The 17,369-nt window shown below is 31.8% G+C and overlaps 1 protein-coding gene across 2 annotated transcripts in view; it reads right to left on the bottom strand.

Annotated features, from left to right (window-relative positions):
* LOC126750267 (probable 3',5'-cyclic phosphodiesterase pde-5) overlaps positions 1-17,369 on the bottom strand; it is a 149,247-nt gene that overhangs the window by 78,356 nt on the left and 53,522 nt on the right. For both annotated transcript variants that reach the window (XM_050459827.1, XM_050459826.1), the window contains one exon: positions 6,127-6,198. In XM_050459827.1, coding sequence (XP_050315784.1) covers positions 6,127-6,198 — 72 coding nt within the window. The remainder of the gene's footprint in view (positions 1-6,126; positions 6,199-17,369) is intronic.

Below are 17,369 nucleotides of genomic sequence, written 5' to 3'. Positions count from 1 at the left end.
TTTTTCGAATTATACATTTAGCATTTTCATCAAGGACTTTTGTAGGTCGTCCTGGCTTTTGCTTGGGAGATTCCACTTGACCTGCTACTTTTCTTTCCCGCAACAATTTGAAAATGGTGGACTTTCCAATTCCACTCATTCGAGAACATTTTTCCACAATTTCTTGCACAGTAAAACTAGGGTAATCGTGTTTTATGCAATCATGTATATTTAAAATAATAACTTTTTCACTCAGCGATAGTGGAGAATTTTTAGTACATCTTTTCGTTGGACTGAATACCTCAATTTTTTAAATATTGGGATAATAATATTGTGATTACACTACAGCGTAGCAGTGACTGCTAACGTTTAAAATATGATTTAAAAGTATTTATAGTCTGTATATATTACCTGACCCCATTTTTGCATGTTACAAAGCGTTAAAAGATAGGTACCTATACAAAAGGATTAAAAGTATTTATTTAGTATTTAATCTCTTTCAAAATAAAGGCATTTAATCCGTGAAAATTAAATTCATAAATATTATAAGTACCTGCGCCTATGAACTACCACGAAATGTAGCCAAACAGAACGGAATTCCCCAGTTTATTGCTCTATACACTTCTGAAATAGAGTATAAGTATCTTACAAATAGCCTTGGTTAAGGAAATAAAGCTTTGCTTCAGTCATGTCTCTTGACTTGTCTAAAGTTTCTAACACTGCGTCACACAGAATTTTACTGGAGCGCTTAGAATATCTGGGGGTAAGAGGAACTTTACTAAAACTATTTAGCTATTTTAGTAGTAGATAAGTAAATTTTAGAGACTCTAGTGACCGAATTCGGTATATCGTAGGCTACAGTTCTTCGGACGATTTTGTTTATATTATGAATAAATCAAATAACGGAAACAACAAATACGGAAACAGATACGGCTCTCCTAACATATCCCCAGTTCACAAACCTGGAAGAAAACTAACAAAAAAACCGAAAATGCAATAAAAGCAAAGGTAATTAAGATCTGGTTAAAACATAGCCTTTTAACCGTTAATACAATGAAAACAAAATTTATTGCAATTTATATAGCGGCTGCTACTCAGCTTTAAGTAATTAAATTTCTTTATTCGGAACAGCCAATGTAACATATTGAGAAATTGCAACTGTTTAAATTTAAAAAAAACGTACTTTAAATTTGTACAGAAAAATATCTTTTGTACAGGACTAAAAATTCAATTAAATCCAAGATTTATTCAAAAGTAAATTTACATCAGTTTAATCAAAATTAAACCTAATTTACAAACATAATTTTTAATAGATTTTTATCTTTATTAAGTTGTAAACAATAATATATAATATATATGTTTTTAAAAAATAATTTAAATAGAATAGAGTTATCGCTATAATATTTCGTAAAATTGTTCATATCGACATCTCATAGGCCAAATGGCGTAACCCACAAAATAGCCGAAATTAAGTTAAGTACATATCTCGATTCTTCTCCGAAAAATACATTAGCTGGCCAAATGATATAACCCACAAGAAAAACTAAATTATCAAAAAAACTGAAAAACATAAAATCTCCAAGTTTGGAGTAACCGTTTTAAAGAGTGGCCAGTTGATGTATCCCCCAAGTGTAACCCTATTTTTTAAAGGATTGACCTAACATGAACAAGGCCAAATGCAGTAAGCCATATTCTTCAAAAATAAGGTAAAAAAAATGCGCAAAATTGTTAGGAGCCATATAACGTAACCCACACATCCTCACATGTATATTACCGTAAGAACTCAAGGAGTGATCTGTGTTTGTTGTTTTGCAGATATTTTTAAATTTTCTAAAAAAGTGTCAGACTAATTTATAATAAAAAAGAGAATTTGTCAATAATTATCATAAGGTAAGTTGATAATAATATTATGATATTATTATAAATAGGCCAGTATTCGGACGATGCCGGTAAAATCAATTTACAGGTTGATTGAAACCTTTCCTTGTCAGTTGATTTTTTATTATCTCTAAAAAAAGGCATTTAAGTTAGTATTATAATAGCACTAAAATGCGTATATTAATTACTACTAATTAGTGTAAAAGGACACTTTTTCACTAAAAAGTGAAATATTATAAAGTTGGGTTAGGATAATAGTTGCTTACATAGATAGTAGAGATAAATAATAGAATATTGCAATTTGCAAATTGAATAATATGAAATTGTTTAATTTTTTAGAGCCATAATAATGATGTCAAGCTCTCGAAGTAAAAAAATTTTAGCTCTTGCTTTGGAGCGGAATATAATAATTGAGGATGACGCCATCCAGGAGGCAACACAAAGTTTTGCTTTTTAGTAGATTCAGATGCCAATCAAAAAGAGCAAGAAGCACATGAAAATGTTGAAGACAGTGACATAAACAAATATATTTTGCATCAGCTTACTCCAGTAGAACCATTTTACTGTATGACACCTGATCAAGAACTTACAGATATTTTGACAAACAACATAAAAGAACCCGGAAGTTGTGAAATACTAGCTGAAAAAATAATTTCTGGTAGTAGTTTTTTTTATTGGCTTAATGCTATTTTCAATTAATTCTAAAATTTTAGATTTTATTCCATCCACAGACGCATTACCCGACATTTACTGTGAATATGACGTAATTTTTACAACTGAACCACACATAGAGTCTATTCCAAATGATTTTCATTTTCAAATTCAGGAGAAGATTAACTCTGAAGAGGAACCAGAAATATCGGGCAAATACCGATCAAAATGGGTTGGCAGACATCACTGAAGCCCATACTCAGCAGATTCCCACACTGGTAGTAGAAGAAGAAATAGTTGGTGAAGCTGGTGTTAAAAAGAAGAAAACGGGTAGTTTTAGAGATATACAAAAAAAGCTGCGTCTTTCGGGAAACCAATATCTACAACGAAATAAAAAAGTAGTAAGAGAGAAACAAATAAAAGAAAATCCTTGCCAAAACAAAAAATGCCAACATAAATGGGCCACAATTTTTACAGAAGATCAAAGACAGGCAATATTTAATAATTTCTACGGTTTTACAAGTGAAGAGGAACAGAAAAATTTTGTGTTATCATGCGTTAAAAGGGTTCCAATAAAGCGCCGCTATGGTGCTACTGGTGAAGAAAGCCGCCAAAAATGTTCAAAGACCTACTATTTACCGCTAAATGGTGAACAGAAACAAGTATGTCAACAATTTTTGTTGGCTACTCTTTGTGTTTCTCAAAACACATCTCGTGAGAGTGATGAAAATAAAACTGATACGAATACTCCAAAACCTGAGGGCCGCGGTAAGTTTGAACCCAAAAATAAAACTCCTAGTAACGTTGTTGATTATTTACGCCAATTTTTAACAACATTACCGGCTGTTCCCTCGCATTATTGTCGGGGAAAAACTACAAAACGTTACTTACCACAAGAGTTTAAAAATGTAGCCACTTTGATATTAAAATCTATAAACAGAACTGCTCAGAAAGTCATCAACAATCGGTTAAAGAAAAATTCTTTAGAGATTTTTTTAAAAGAAAATATAATATAGGATTCCATCTGCCTCAAAAAGACAAATGCTCGTTTTGTGAGTCCCAAGCAAAAGGAGAAACCAACAATGATGCACTTACTTTGCATTTACGAGAAAAAGAAAACTTATAAACTCCATCTTAAAGAACAACGAGCCAAAACCAAACTAAATTTTGTATGCGCTAGCTTTGACTTACAAAAAGTTCTCAATACTCCCCATGGAGGACAGTATGCTCCTCTATTATTCGCGAAAATATTCCTTCTATAATGAAACGTTTTATGAGTCCGGCACTAAAAACTTTTATTGTTTTCTTTGGGGTGAAGAGGATGGTAAGAGAGGAGCGAATGAAATTTGCACAATAATGGAGATGTATCTTCAACAAGTGGATGCTCGAAAAACTATAACGGAAGTGGCCTTGTTTTGTGACTCTTGTCCAGGGCAGAATAAGAATCACGAACTGTTAAGTTGCATTGCTTGGTTTATTAGATCTGTTTCAGTTAATGTTCAACAAATATCCCTTACCTTTCTCTTACCAGGTCACACCTATATGCCGGTTGATTCTGTCCATGCTTCTATAGAAACGGGTAGGAAAAGAAAGACAATTTGGGCTCCATCGGAATGGCCTACTATTATTCGTAATGCACGAAACGCAAAGCCATACGAAGTTATAAAGCTTGTATTTTCGAGTTTTAAAGACTTTAAAACATTTCAGAAAAATATTTACCCTGAATCGCTCAAGAAAAACTGATTCAGGAAAACAGATTAAATTTAAAAGCATTCAAAGAGTTATGTTTGCCAAAGACTGTGATCAAATAAAACTCTTCTACACATTTGAGGAAACTGAAGAGCACCAGTTACTAACTGTACCAAAAAAGAATCAACTCACAAGGCACTCCAAACAAGTAAAGCCATCTCAATTATACCAAAGTAAACTTTCAGTTTTGGAACGGAAATTTAAGGATCTAGAAAACCTTGTTAAAAAGGCAATAATACCAGGGATGTACCACACCGAATATATAAATCTAAAACCCAGCTCCGATCTACCAGACGTTTTATCAGAAACTGATGAACTTAATGATGATGAGATACCCCTTAAAGAATTACAACAACAGCTATTGCAGAAATCTACAAAAAAAATTAAAGTTTTTTTTTGTATTTGCCCAGGTATTACCTTCATACTTAAGTAAAAAAATTATAAAATAACAGTTTTTTATTTAGAGGACATTATTATTTTCATTACAACTAAAAAGCGTATCCCCCTCGATAAAGAGTTTATAACAATAATGTTCTTAACTTTTTGATAAGCCAAATAATGTAACCCGCATTTTTTTTTTAATATTGTTAATTTTTTATTTATTAATATTAGTTTTATTAGGATTTGCTTTAAAAAACTTTTTCTTAACAAAATTAGCAACAAAAATCTAAAATTTTACTATTAAAATAATTATAATCAAAGTTTTATTAAGTTTTTTGACCCTTCTGTAAAATATAACTTTTGTGGGTTACGCCATTTGGCCTATGAGGTGTCGATATAGTACATACATAATTAGTGGATATTTCCTAATAAGTGAAACAAACTTAAAGGGGTTGAAGAGGGCCTTAAAATAAGCAAACTTGCGCAACAAACCGCGATCCGAAAATCATTAATTTTGAGATAAAGGATGATAAAATTTTTAAAAAAGTCTTTTTTTCACGATAAATTTGACATCCCTGTAGATATTTTTCTGAAAATTAGTAGGTATTTTTTTTTCTCCGTAGTAGTGTTTTTTAATACATAATCTAATTTTTAATTTTACCAGTGGCCTCCATGCGGGCTAGAACTTAGTAAACTATTTAAAAAAATGGTACGCCACTGTTTTTTCTTCTATTTAATTTAATTTTTTCATTTAATTTAGAGTAAATTTCGTCTCCCGCCGCACCGTTTTCGCATAAAAAACATAAAATTCATTGTTCGAAATTTAATTCTCGCTATTATTTAAATTTTTAGTTGCATACGTTTGATAATATTTACGGTATTTATTATAAGGAAAAAAAATTACTTGCTTTTAATATGAAATTCGGTACCAGCAAGTGCATTTTTGCCATTGTTAATGTTAAAAATAAAGTTTTTTCGTAACATTTTATCACTCTGTAGCTCAAAATCTAAACATTTTCGGATAGTGATTTATGACGCAAACTTGCTTATTTTGAGGTCCTCTACAGCCCCTCCAAGTTTTTTCCACTAATTATGAAACATCTTGTATATAATTAAGGCGAGAAGGATAGATAAAGAAAGTTGACAAATTCAAAAAGGCAACCTGAATTTATAAAAGTTAATAAAAAAATGAAATAACGATTTTTTTTTAATAATTCATATTGTCAAATTAGACCCGAAAAGTATTAAAATTAAAATTATTTCTTTTACTAAACCCAAATAAAAAAAATAAACAAGTATACAATAATTATTCTGGGCAGTGTAATTATTTTCTGTATAAGGAAAAAATAACAGCCCCTAAACTATGAAGACGGCCTTCATAAGATGTGACTAGAAAAATTATTAAAAAAATGGATCGTGTCACATCATCAATAAGGTTTCAAAATACTGTGTGTGGAATAATATGAAAATATATTTTATCTTTCTCACCTGTGACCATTTTATTGGATTTTAAGGGTGTAAAACTGGTCTTTGGATGTAGGCTCTCTGGCTGGCTCGAGCCTAAAAATAACAATTATTATTTTAAGTAAAAATGAATTTCATTTTATTTACACTCTTTGTTATCTCAGTAATAACTAAAGAAAGTTAGATAGATAGACACCATGAGTAGAACTATATTCCACGTCCCAACGGTTAATATATGAGCAAATGTTATACAAAATATATGGGCCTAGAAAATATGAGAATTCCCGAATACAAATTCCAATTTACATTTTAAATGAGCATATATTGTCTCTTTAATTTGGATTTATTTGACTTTAAATGTGCCCGAAAGAAGAATGTGGAAAAAAATATGTAAATGGGTATAGCTTTAGAAATATATTGTGTCCTCACAAAAATCAACTACTTAATCAGCAGTGTTTTTTTAAAATTAAATATCGCTTTGTCATATAATAGACCTTAAAACTTGTGAGAATAAGATCAAACAAGCACTAATACATCACGGCAAGCTACTATAATAATACAGGTAAAATATTCGAAGAACAGATTATTTAACTACCTCTAACTTGCTTCACTCACAGCCGAGCTGAAGACATTATTGCTGAATGATGCATGAACGACGTTTAACCAGCAAAATATAAAGATTTTGATTAAGAGCTATGCTCACCATGGTACCAATTAACATCAGTTCCAATGAGAATTTTTTCTTGTTGTGGGTTTTATATATCAGCGTACTTACAAGAAATTCTCTAAATATTATCAGGGACAAATTCAGCAAGCACACGATCTTCTCAGTTTGTACTACACGACCACTGAAGAGAGATTTGGAGGCATAGTAAGAATATAGCAAATAATGATAACAAATTTCACCAATAAAATTCACTGGTTTGCTGGATATTCTCGTGAAAAGTATTAGGAATATAAGAACATTTATCTCCAAAAAGTCTAGTCATACAGGACTATTTCGAGGAGGATTACATTAGGTATTATTAAAATATTTCAACAAAAAGCTTTAACTACATGTGATAACAATCCTCACATCAAGAAACTTATCTGAACGAAATGGCTTCATAATAAAAAAAATTTAGGTAACACAGAAATGTAACTATGTTACTACAAGGGATGATTGGAAAACTCTTAACGAACATTGTGGAAAATGGCAAAATCAATATTGCGGCATGCATCAATTATTTTTAGTTGATTCTGGCTGGGTGACGTAGATTGTTTCTTTTAAGTAGCCCCATAAAAAAAGTCTAGAGGTGTAAGATCGGGCGATCTGGCTGGCCATTCGGTAGGCTCTTGACGACCATTCTACCGATTAGGGTAAGTATTGGTCAAATATTTTTTAACATTTTTGCCAAAGTGAGCCGGTGCCCCATCTTGTTGAAAAACTGAAAAACTCAAGGATCAGTGGTTCTACTGCATTTTCCATCATGTTTAATTAAAGGTCCCCTGTCAAATTTTATTCTTTACTACACCTAAATAGAGTAACACCTAAAATGAGTTTTAATGTGATCTGTGTAGGTCTAGGCCTGATGATGCTCCAATAGGAGCGAAACACGTGTAGCTTTGAAAAAATTATATGGATTTGATGAGACCGTGACTTTGTGTTTTTACCTTTGTTTTGTTTTCGTTTGGTCTCTTAGAGAAAAATGGATGATACGTTTCTAATTAAATAGGTGTAGTTAGTAGCAAATGAAAATAAGAAAAATAAGATTTTGAAAGGCTGCCATTTTGCTATGGGTAGAAATAATGACTTGATATTCTAGGACTATAAAGCATTCAATGGAGGCTTTGAAACGATGTATTGCATGACCCCCCCTTTCGATTTAATTTAGTTTTTAAAAATGACTAGGGACCAAAAAGTAGTATTTAGGTTGCTAATGATGCGTGACAAATTTCAAATTTTTAGATAAACACATTCAAAAGATAAGGGGGAGGGCGACAATTAAGAGCTGCCCTGTATAAAAGACAGGGGATCGCCAGAAAGTTTCGGACATAATCAGAGAGCTATCTAAATCTGAGAGCCTTAGACACAACAAAAATTATACGATTATTAGAAATTATATGAAAAATTACAGATTAGCTGTGAGTGTGGAGATTCTTACATAGGCGAAACAAAACAACCCCTTAAAAATAAGCAGAAAAGAGCATTGCAAATGGACAAAAACAGGTGCCGTCTCCAAATTATAAAAAATAGAAAATACTTGGAGAAAAAGATACAGGGGATGGATAATGGAGAAAGGGATTCTTTGGAATAATTTACATCTCCTTATACGTAAATATACAGGGTTTCCATCTATAACCTGACACATTTTAACTGCTTATAAGTCGAGAACGGAAAATGACAACAATGTGCGGTTTTCACAGAACTTCATTAATATTTTTAAAGTTTTTTTTGACAGTATTGCCAAGTTTCAAAATTTAACTGAAATAGGAGGAAAAAAATTGATAACTTTCAAAGGACGATTTCTTAAAAATTTTAAATGTAATACCCTGTACTTTTTAATTTCACATGAAAGCCTGTTAAATCCCCTTTCCTAAAATGTATAAATTGTCTTAAATTCATTATTTTTTTAACAGAGCCAATTTTAGTAAATGACACCTTTTTGAAAATTTCCGTCCAATAAATACCTATTAAATAACATTCTCGGTATCAAGTGACAACAACAACAATTGTAGCTTGTCAAGGAGCCTTTAACTACTGTCAAATCTTTTTAACGTCATTCGTTGGGCAGTCCCAATAATTTGATTTCTATATGTATTTTTGCATTTTTTAAAGATTTTGAAAGGTTTAAATATGTTTACCACGCGGGAAAAGGCACGTTGCGTGTTATTATTTAGTGAATGCAAATCAGTTACGCAAACGAGAAGAAGATTTAGGCTGATTTTTGAAAGGGCTCCACCTTCACGCAATTCTATACTTCATTGGGTACGCCAATTTTTCCAGGAGGGAACAGTTAAAAGAAAAGTTAGAATAAACCTAAATGCACAAGATAATCTGTTGGATGATATTTTGCTGGTAAAAGAAGTGTTGTCCTTAAATAAAGATAGCTCAAACGACAAATATGTCAAAAAGTAAAGTACATAAAATTCTAATAATAATTAAGTTTAAACCCTACAAAATATAAACTTTCCAAAAAATAGAAAATCGCGCCCATGAAAAAGGATATTTAATGTGCGAAACACTACTAGATCTTTTTAGAAATGAGCCAGATACCAATTTAATAATGTCTGATGAGACAACATTTCTCATCAGTGGTCGAGTAAATAAGCATAACTGCCGAATTTGGGGAGATGAAAATCCTCGAGTGTATAACGAATTTGAAAAAAATTCTCCTAAGCTGAACGTTTGGTGTGCAGTATCGAAATGTAAAATTTATGGGCCATTTTTTTTTCAAGAAGCAACAGTGAATGGACACAATTACACCGATATGTTGGAAACATTTTTTTTTCCTCAACTTCAGTAGGATGGAATTTTAGACACGGTCTACTTCCAGCAAGCCGGTGCACCACCACACTTCTCCAGGGTCGCAAGGGATTCCTTAGATATTACTTTTAGAAACAGATGAATAGGGCGAGCAGGTCCAATCGAGTGGGCTCCTTATTCTCTGGATCTAACCATTCCAGATTTTTGTATATGAAGATATGTAAAATACCGTTCCTACAATCCAACCCCAAGAAGTTTGGATGAACTGCGCAACAACATAGTAAACGTTTTCAACCAAATTACACCGCGAATGCTGCAAAACGCCTTCGGCAACTTATTTCTCCGTCTCCATTTGTATTCCGAGCAAAATGGGGGTCATATTCAGCAGCTAATTTATTAGTTATAAATTAAAATTAATTTCTTCAATTGTTGTAATTTAATACATAGAATAAATACTTTTTATAGACATGGCAATAGCGCAAATTATTTAGTTATGATCATGCTAAAGTAATACATGGGCAATTACCAGAAAATGTTCATCAATCACCGAATATGTATTCTAGGAAAATTTTCAAAAAGTTGTCATTTACTAAAATTGGCTCTGTAAAAAAAAATAATGAATTAAAGATAATTTATACATTTTCGGAAAGGGGATTTAACTGACTTTCATGTGAAATTAAAAAGTACAGGGTGTTACATTTAAAATTTTTGAGAAATCGGCCTTTGAAAATCATCAAATTTTTTTCCTGCTATTTCAGGTAAATTTTGAAACTTGGCAACACTGTCAAAAAAAACTTTAAAAATATTGATGAAGTTCTGTGAAAACCGCACATTGTTGTCATTTTTCGTTCTCGATTTATAAGCAGTTAAAATATGTCAGTTGGCTTTGGTTTTTAGCTTTTGGTTTCCCCTTGATGACTAGAATGCCTTAAATTCAGTTGCTTTTTTAATTGTCTTAATATTTATGATTTTTTTGATGAGATGTTGATTGAATTCTATTGAATAAAACTATTTAGCGATGCATATTTTTGCCACCCAGTTTATTACCTGACCTGTCGTTTAAAAAAAAAAAAGATAAATTAAAAAGTGGAAAACCATTTATTATTTGTAAAATAGTTCTTTAAATACTTAGTCAGAATATTCATATATATCAAGAAAATACTTTGAACAATGATATAATATGTTAGAATAACTAGAATGTAATGTAGAATTTAAATCTGTAATCGGGTATCAAATGAAATAGAAAAGACGACTTCTACTAAGTTTTACTTAAAGATTGAGGACCATTGACCTGGATGGAAATTTAATAACATATTTGAAAAAAAAGCATATTATTACACATAACTAACTAATAATATCAATTTTCCTTATTAGTAGCTAGACAAGTATAAATAAATAGATCTTTAATCACAATATATGGAGGCTTTTGACATATGAAATAAATATCGAAATTAATTAACCTATACATAAACGCGTATCTACCATATTATTAACTAGAAAAACTTTCCAGATTAGATAAGGAATACGTCAGATATATTTTTCTATTAAATAAATACAATATTTTGCGCCTCTACTATTTTAAAAATAAAAATTGCAATAATTAATTACGTACACACATGTACAACCCAAATTTAACGCTTTTACTAATTCAAATTTACATAGTCGATATCTTCGCTGGGTTTACCTAAAGATCTGTTCAAATATTGATATGATTATACCTTACGCTTAATTACACAGAATAATATGTGCTTTAGTACATATCTGCGTAATAAATATGTAAAAATTCAATTTAAAAAAAATACAATAAAAGTAGTTTGCCATTAACATCTTGCGAAAATAAAGTTTGCACTCGTTTTACGAACATGGAGGTAAAGAAGATGAATATTTGCTGTCACTGTTCGTAGGTAAAAATATTAAGAATAATAGATAATATATTACGGTCGTAACGTTACAAAATATCACAAACATCCAAGAAAAGGGTAATAAATAATATTATCGAAAATAAATGTTAAAATACTACTAGAAAAATGTGAGTGGTAATGCTTATTTAATTAAATAATAAAATAAATACATTTATTTTATAAAACAGTTAAATTTATTTTTTTTTTTATTTTGATTCTTTAAAAAAATAAGTCTAAATATAAAAACAAATATTTAAAATCATGTAATTAATTAATTTGATATTTAATACAATGTGAATTCCATGATTTAAAAGACCTACACTAAAAATTACTAAATAATGATCCTTAAAAGAATGGTTTCAAATCTCATTTAAAAAACAGAAATACGATGCATATAACAAAAGTATTTAAAACTCTTTTAATGCAATTAAATCCTTGTAAAACCTTATCAACTTAATTACTCTTCGTAAGCATCGCTAATAACAGTTGTAACTTGGGTCAAAGTAACGTTACCCTCTACGTTAGTTCCAAAGAACATTTAGTTTTACCGAAGTAGGGCAAATTTAAATAAATAAAATATCATACTTCCAGAGCTGACATCATAGAGTAACAACAGGTGGGCAAAAACGGAGACATCTATTATAATTATACCGGAAACCCTATTAGCAATGTTTTATAAAAGGTCTTTGAATAGTCTTTAATCTTGCAGATTGTGCTGAATTTTCCAGAAACTTTATTTTACGTATACTGAGCTGTTTATCATATCGAGCATCCCTTAAAAGCCGCATTTACGTTGCAAATATATAATCCAGGAAGTCGAGAGTGTGTGCTATCAGAAATTAGTCTTCTTTGGGATTCAGCTATTCATATTCAATTTTGATAGCATTTTGTGTCATAATCTACTCTAAAAGGAAATATCAAAATCTAGTAAACAAATGGTTTAATATTGTTTATTACTCAATCTGAATTTAATGATTTAAAAGATCTCCACTTAAAATTACCAAAAGATTGCCTCTAAGAAAAGTATAAAAATCTTATCAATCATCTGGTCAACTTATTAATTCTTCTGTAAACATGGCTAATAATATACAGTCATAACTTGGTCATAGCAATGTAGCTCCTCTATAGATTAATAATTTGAATAAATTTCAAGAACGTTGAAATTTTTATAGAACTAGGGCCAATTCCAGTAAGCAAAATATCATATTTTCAGAGCTGCTACAGCTTAGTTGCTTCAGGTGGTGAAAAACGAAGACCTCTAATAATTATGCAGGCATCCCTATTATCAAAGTTTTGTAGTAGGTCTTTGAAAGCTCTTTAACCTTGCAGATTGTGCTTTATAGACCTACTTTGGGTGTATTGAGCTTAGTTTCCCAAACCGAGCATGCCTTAAACGCTGTAATTCCGTTAAAAATGAAATTTATCATCTAAATAAGGATCTTGACTCTGTACCTCATGAATTGTTTTTAAAAAAACTGAAAATGTTTGACTTCAGTGATTAGTATTATGCTTATAGATAGTTATCTAGAAAATAGGACCTAGATTGTGAAGCCTGATGATGTTAGACCGATAGATATAAGTGATTCTTGAGGTACAGGGCCTACACTCTTTTCGCCGATAAAGACACTATAATAATTATTATACACGGCCTAATAGTCTTAAAGCTAATTTTTATCATGTGGTACAGAAGAGAGCTTTGCTCTGTTTTACATTAAACATTGCTCTAGTTTAAAAGTTTGTTCTGGTTCACGTGGAAGCAAAAGCTCAGTTACATAATAATAATTTGTACGGAAAATTTGATTTTAGATTACAAAAGAAAACAGTGAGAATGTATTAACTTTTGGAGATTATTGTGTCTGTTACTAAGGTCTATGTATTATTATATTATTCTATAAACTTTCCTACTAAAAACTCTGCTTTATGTCCAGAGTAAGAGTAACATTAATAGTAACATCATGCTTTGATAATGAAAATAACATGATGTCATTCGTTGTGGGGTGGGATGGATTGATGTCTTGATTTTTAATTGGGTTGCTAAAGAAACTTATTATCAAGAATTTAAATTTTGATCATTTATAGTGTAGGTAAAGGTATGCAATTTGTTGTAACTATTGTTTCTCGAGTTTTTTAATCAGGTAAATGTATATTTTTTTACTTGTATTTGATATAATCTTATTTAGCCATGAACTGAAATTCTAGCTTTTAATTAGCTGACAGCATTTAATTTGATCCCATTATAGAGTAGAGTTTTTGAATCATTCAAACATTTCTAATATTTAGGACCTTAAAATATAAATAAGTATTTTTATATTAAATAATAAAAATGTAAACAAGGATTTTATATACAAAACAACGCATTCCGATGGCTTATTCGCTGAGTTATAATACCATTGTTCCAATTGCGTTTGTTGTCTGTTATGAATAAGTAAAAGAAGCTGAAACGGCTGAAGTTACAGTTGGTTCCCGGTAATTGCTCTGTTGTATGAGAAAAAAAATAGACTACTTGGCAAATATTTTAATTAGTCATCAGTTGAGTAGATGATCTCTGAGTGTCTTTAACTCTAAAAAATTCTCAATGACCTCTATATCTTCAAAATATTTCATTTCTTTGCGATACGAATTAGTAATTTTATATTAACTGTTAAAAACTTCACTGTTAATATGCAACGCATTTGGACATCAGGGAAATACCAAGTAAAGAAAGCATTTGACGCGCAGTAATCAGAAATCTGATACACATAGTCCTGTGTGTATCAGATTGAGAGATCAGAGTGTTCCGCTATGCATGTTGGTCAGTCTGGTAGAAGGATTTTCACTAGGGTGAAAGAACATCAACATGAAATTGAATAAATTGAAGTTTTTTTAACAATTTTAAGAACACCGATATTAAAGAAACAAAGTCAGCCTTTGCAAATCATCTTTTACCGACTGGTCACAACTTTTCGGTGTCGGATGATATAAATATATTGCACGAGTGTGGGAAAGGTAAAAAACTAGATCTTCTCGAAAAGCTGGAGAAAAGCTAAGAGCTAAGAGAAGCCCAATATTAAATTGTGTCAATGATGTCTTTCATTTCGAACCTAATCTCATTTTCAATAATCTCCAATAAATTTTAATCTTGTTAAAATCGTTTTATCACTTCTCATAATATGTAGATACTTGTATATTACATCAATAGCCCGGTTTGGCGACAAGGTCTATACTTCGGACTTCTGATTCAATGGTCTCTGATTCGATCCCTATTTATATATTATTATACAGGTTGTTTTTTATATATTGCGACAAAATTCAGGAACGTATTCTTCGGACAAAAATTCGCAAAAAAGTTCCTATAAACATAGGTCCTAACCTTTTAGATTTTGAGCTACAGGGTGATAAAGTTTTAACAAAAAAATGATTTTTTTTTCGATAACTTAAATACCCCTGTAGATATTTGTCCAAAGATTGATATGCAGGGTCTGTGTATCCAGAGCCATTTACCAACATACTTTTAACATTTTTATGTTCTCCAGTGGCGTGTGTGCGGGTTTTCCGCTGAATACTTTTATAAAGAAAAATGGTACGCCACTGGTTTTTCTTGTATTAAAAAATATTTTTAAATTTCCCGTTTTATTTGCAACATTTTTGATCCCCTGGAATTTGTCCGTTAGATGCACGGTTTTCGCACAAAAAATTAAAAACCATGGACATGTTACTCGTTACTCGTAAACGAATAATTACGTAGTAATTATTCGTTTTTTTTTAGTTTATTGCAATTTTACTAATAAATAATAAACTTTTTATTAATTAGTTTAGTACAAAAGCCAGCCCAATTTAATAAAATTGTTGTTACAGGATTCATTACGCTTTAGACGGGATCTGGAGAATCCTAACTTTTATTCATTTGGTTAAAATATTTAAAAATTACTTGTTCTAAATTTTTCTTTCAAACTTTATAAGTACGAGACTGCTGACTGAGACAGCCACCATAATTACAATTGCCTTCGACTCTTAATGGAATTCGCCAATATTTTTCATTGAACCACTATCAATATTATCATGATTTTAATTCTTTAATGGTTTGCTTATTAGAGATCTATGTATGGGTTTTGGTTGGGCCCATAGCGGCTAAATCCATAAAGTAACGAGCGAAGTTCCTCAATCTCCGGTCTTGCGCCCAAACGTCTTTTGGTCTACTATTTAAGCAGTTCCGCGACGCATCTGGGGGGTCTTTCCAGCTCCTGCGTCTGTCAAAGGTGAACCGTGCTGTCCGCTGTGACGGAGAGAGATTAATCGTGTCGTAAAATAAATATAGTATCATCTCTCTCCGCCAGCACATTTTTATCTAAATTAATACTAAAAACTAAATTTCATTAGTCTTTCTTCATTTTCAACCAAATATTTTTTGAAACAGGATAGTTTTTAGTGGTTTGATGCCTCTCGAAACTCGTAAGTAGCTTTTACCGTTGGTGACATTTTATTTGGTGTTCCGTGTTTCCATTGAGAAATCTCTCTTAGGGCTCCTTAAATTGAAGTTTTGAACCGCCAGCCATGACCCAGCAGTGGTGAGGATTTCACCCTGAAGCCTAAAAGCAGATAATTTCTTCTTTTTTTTCATCATTTAAATTTTAACAGGGTTTCTGGAACTTATCAGATCTAGGGAGTTGTTTAGAACTTTTAAATCAAGACTGTCGAACAAACTCAACTCCCTAGAAATAGCCCCTGTAAACCGGTTAGTCTTGCCGGACTATTATTTATAAACAAATTGAGGACTTAAAACTTTTGCTTCTACAATCTTTAATTTAAAATACAAGCTTTTAAGTGTTAAACAAATATTTCATTTTTTATTATTTATTTAAGTATTCCTATTATTTTTACAAAAGTTGTTCAAAGTGTGCTCCTCCAACATCATTACAAGCATCTAGTCGACGTCGCATTGATTGGCGGACACGTTCAAAAATTTCTGGTGTTTGCCGAATTATGTCACAAGACGTTATAATGCGATTACGCAATTCTTCCACATTATCAATTGGATTTCTATAAACCAGTGATTTACGGTGGCCCCACAAAAAAAAATCCAGCGGATTTAAGTCGGGACACCGTGGGGGCCAAGGGTGAATACTTCCCCGACCTATCCAACGATTTGGATACGTAATATCCAAATACTGCCGAGCCACTAAACTAAAATGGGCTGGAGCACCGTCATGTAAAAAAAACATTTGCTGTCTCAGCTGAATGGGGACATCTTCTAAGATCGCTGGTAATTCATTTTCAAGAAATTCTTGATACACTTGTCCAGTCAACCTTGCTGTTAAAAAAAATGGACCGATGAGAAAGTTTTCAATAATGCCGACCCATACATTAAGTGAAAACTGGTGCTGATGACGGTTTTCTGCCACAGCATGTGGGTTCTCATAATGCCATATGTGGGTATTGTGGAAGTTCATAATTGCGTCCCTGGAGAAATTAGCCTTATCGGTGAAAAGTATTTTTCTTATAAACGGTGCATCTTGCCTTATGCGTTCTTGCATCCAAAGACACAAAGCCGTTCTTTTCGGAAAATCGCCTGGCAAAAGTGCCTGCACCCGCTGAATATGATACGGGTATAAAAGGTTTCTTTTAAGAATATTCCAAACTGTAAAGTTACTAATGTGTATCGTCTGAGCAATTTTCCTAGCGCTTGTGGTGTGATCTTCCTCGAATTCATTGAGCACCTGTTCTTCAATTTGAGGAGTAACTGTTCGGGGATGTCCGTTTTCAGCGGTGAGTTTTTTAAAGCTGCCGGTTTTACTTAGACGTTGGTGTAAGCGCGTAAACATGGAGTGATGAGGAATAACACGATTCGGGTAACGTTCAGCATAAATAGGCAAGGCTTCTCGTGCGTTTCCGTTAGCCAGTTCATAAATGAAGTGCATATCGCA

The sequence above is a fragment of the Anthonomus grandis genome, chromosome 2 (assembly GCF_022605725.1).
Source record: "Anthonomus grandis grandis chromosome 2, icAntGran1.3, whole genome shotgun sequence".
Classification (NCBI taxonomy): Eukaryota; Metazoa; Arthropoda; class Insecta; order Coleoptera; family Curculionidae; genus Anthonomus; species Anthonomus grandis.
This window is presented reverse-complemented; position numbering and strand designations above follow the sequence as displayed.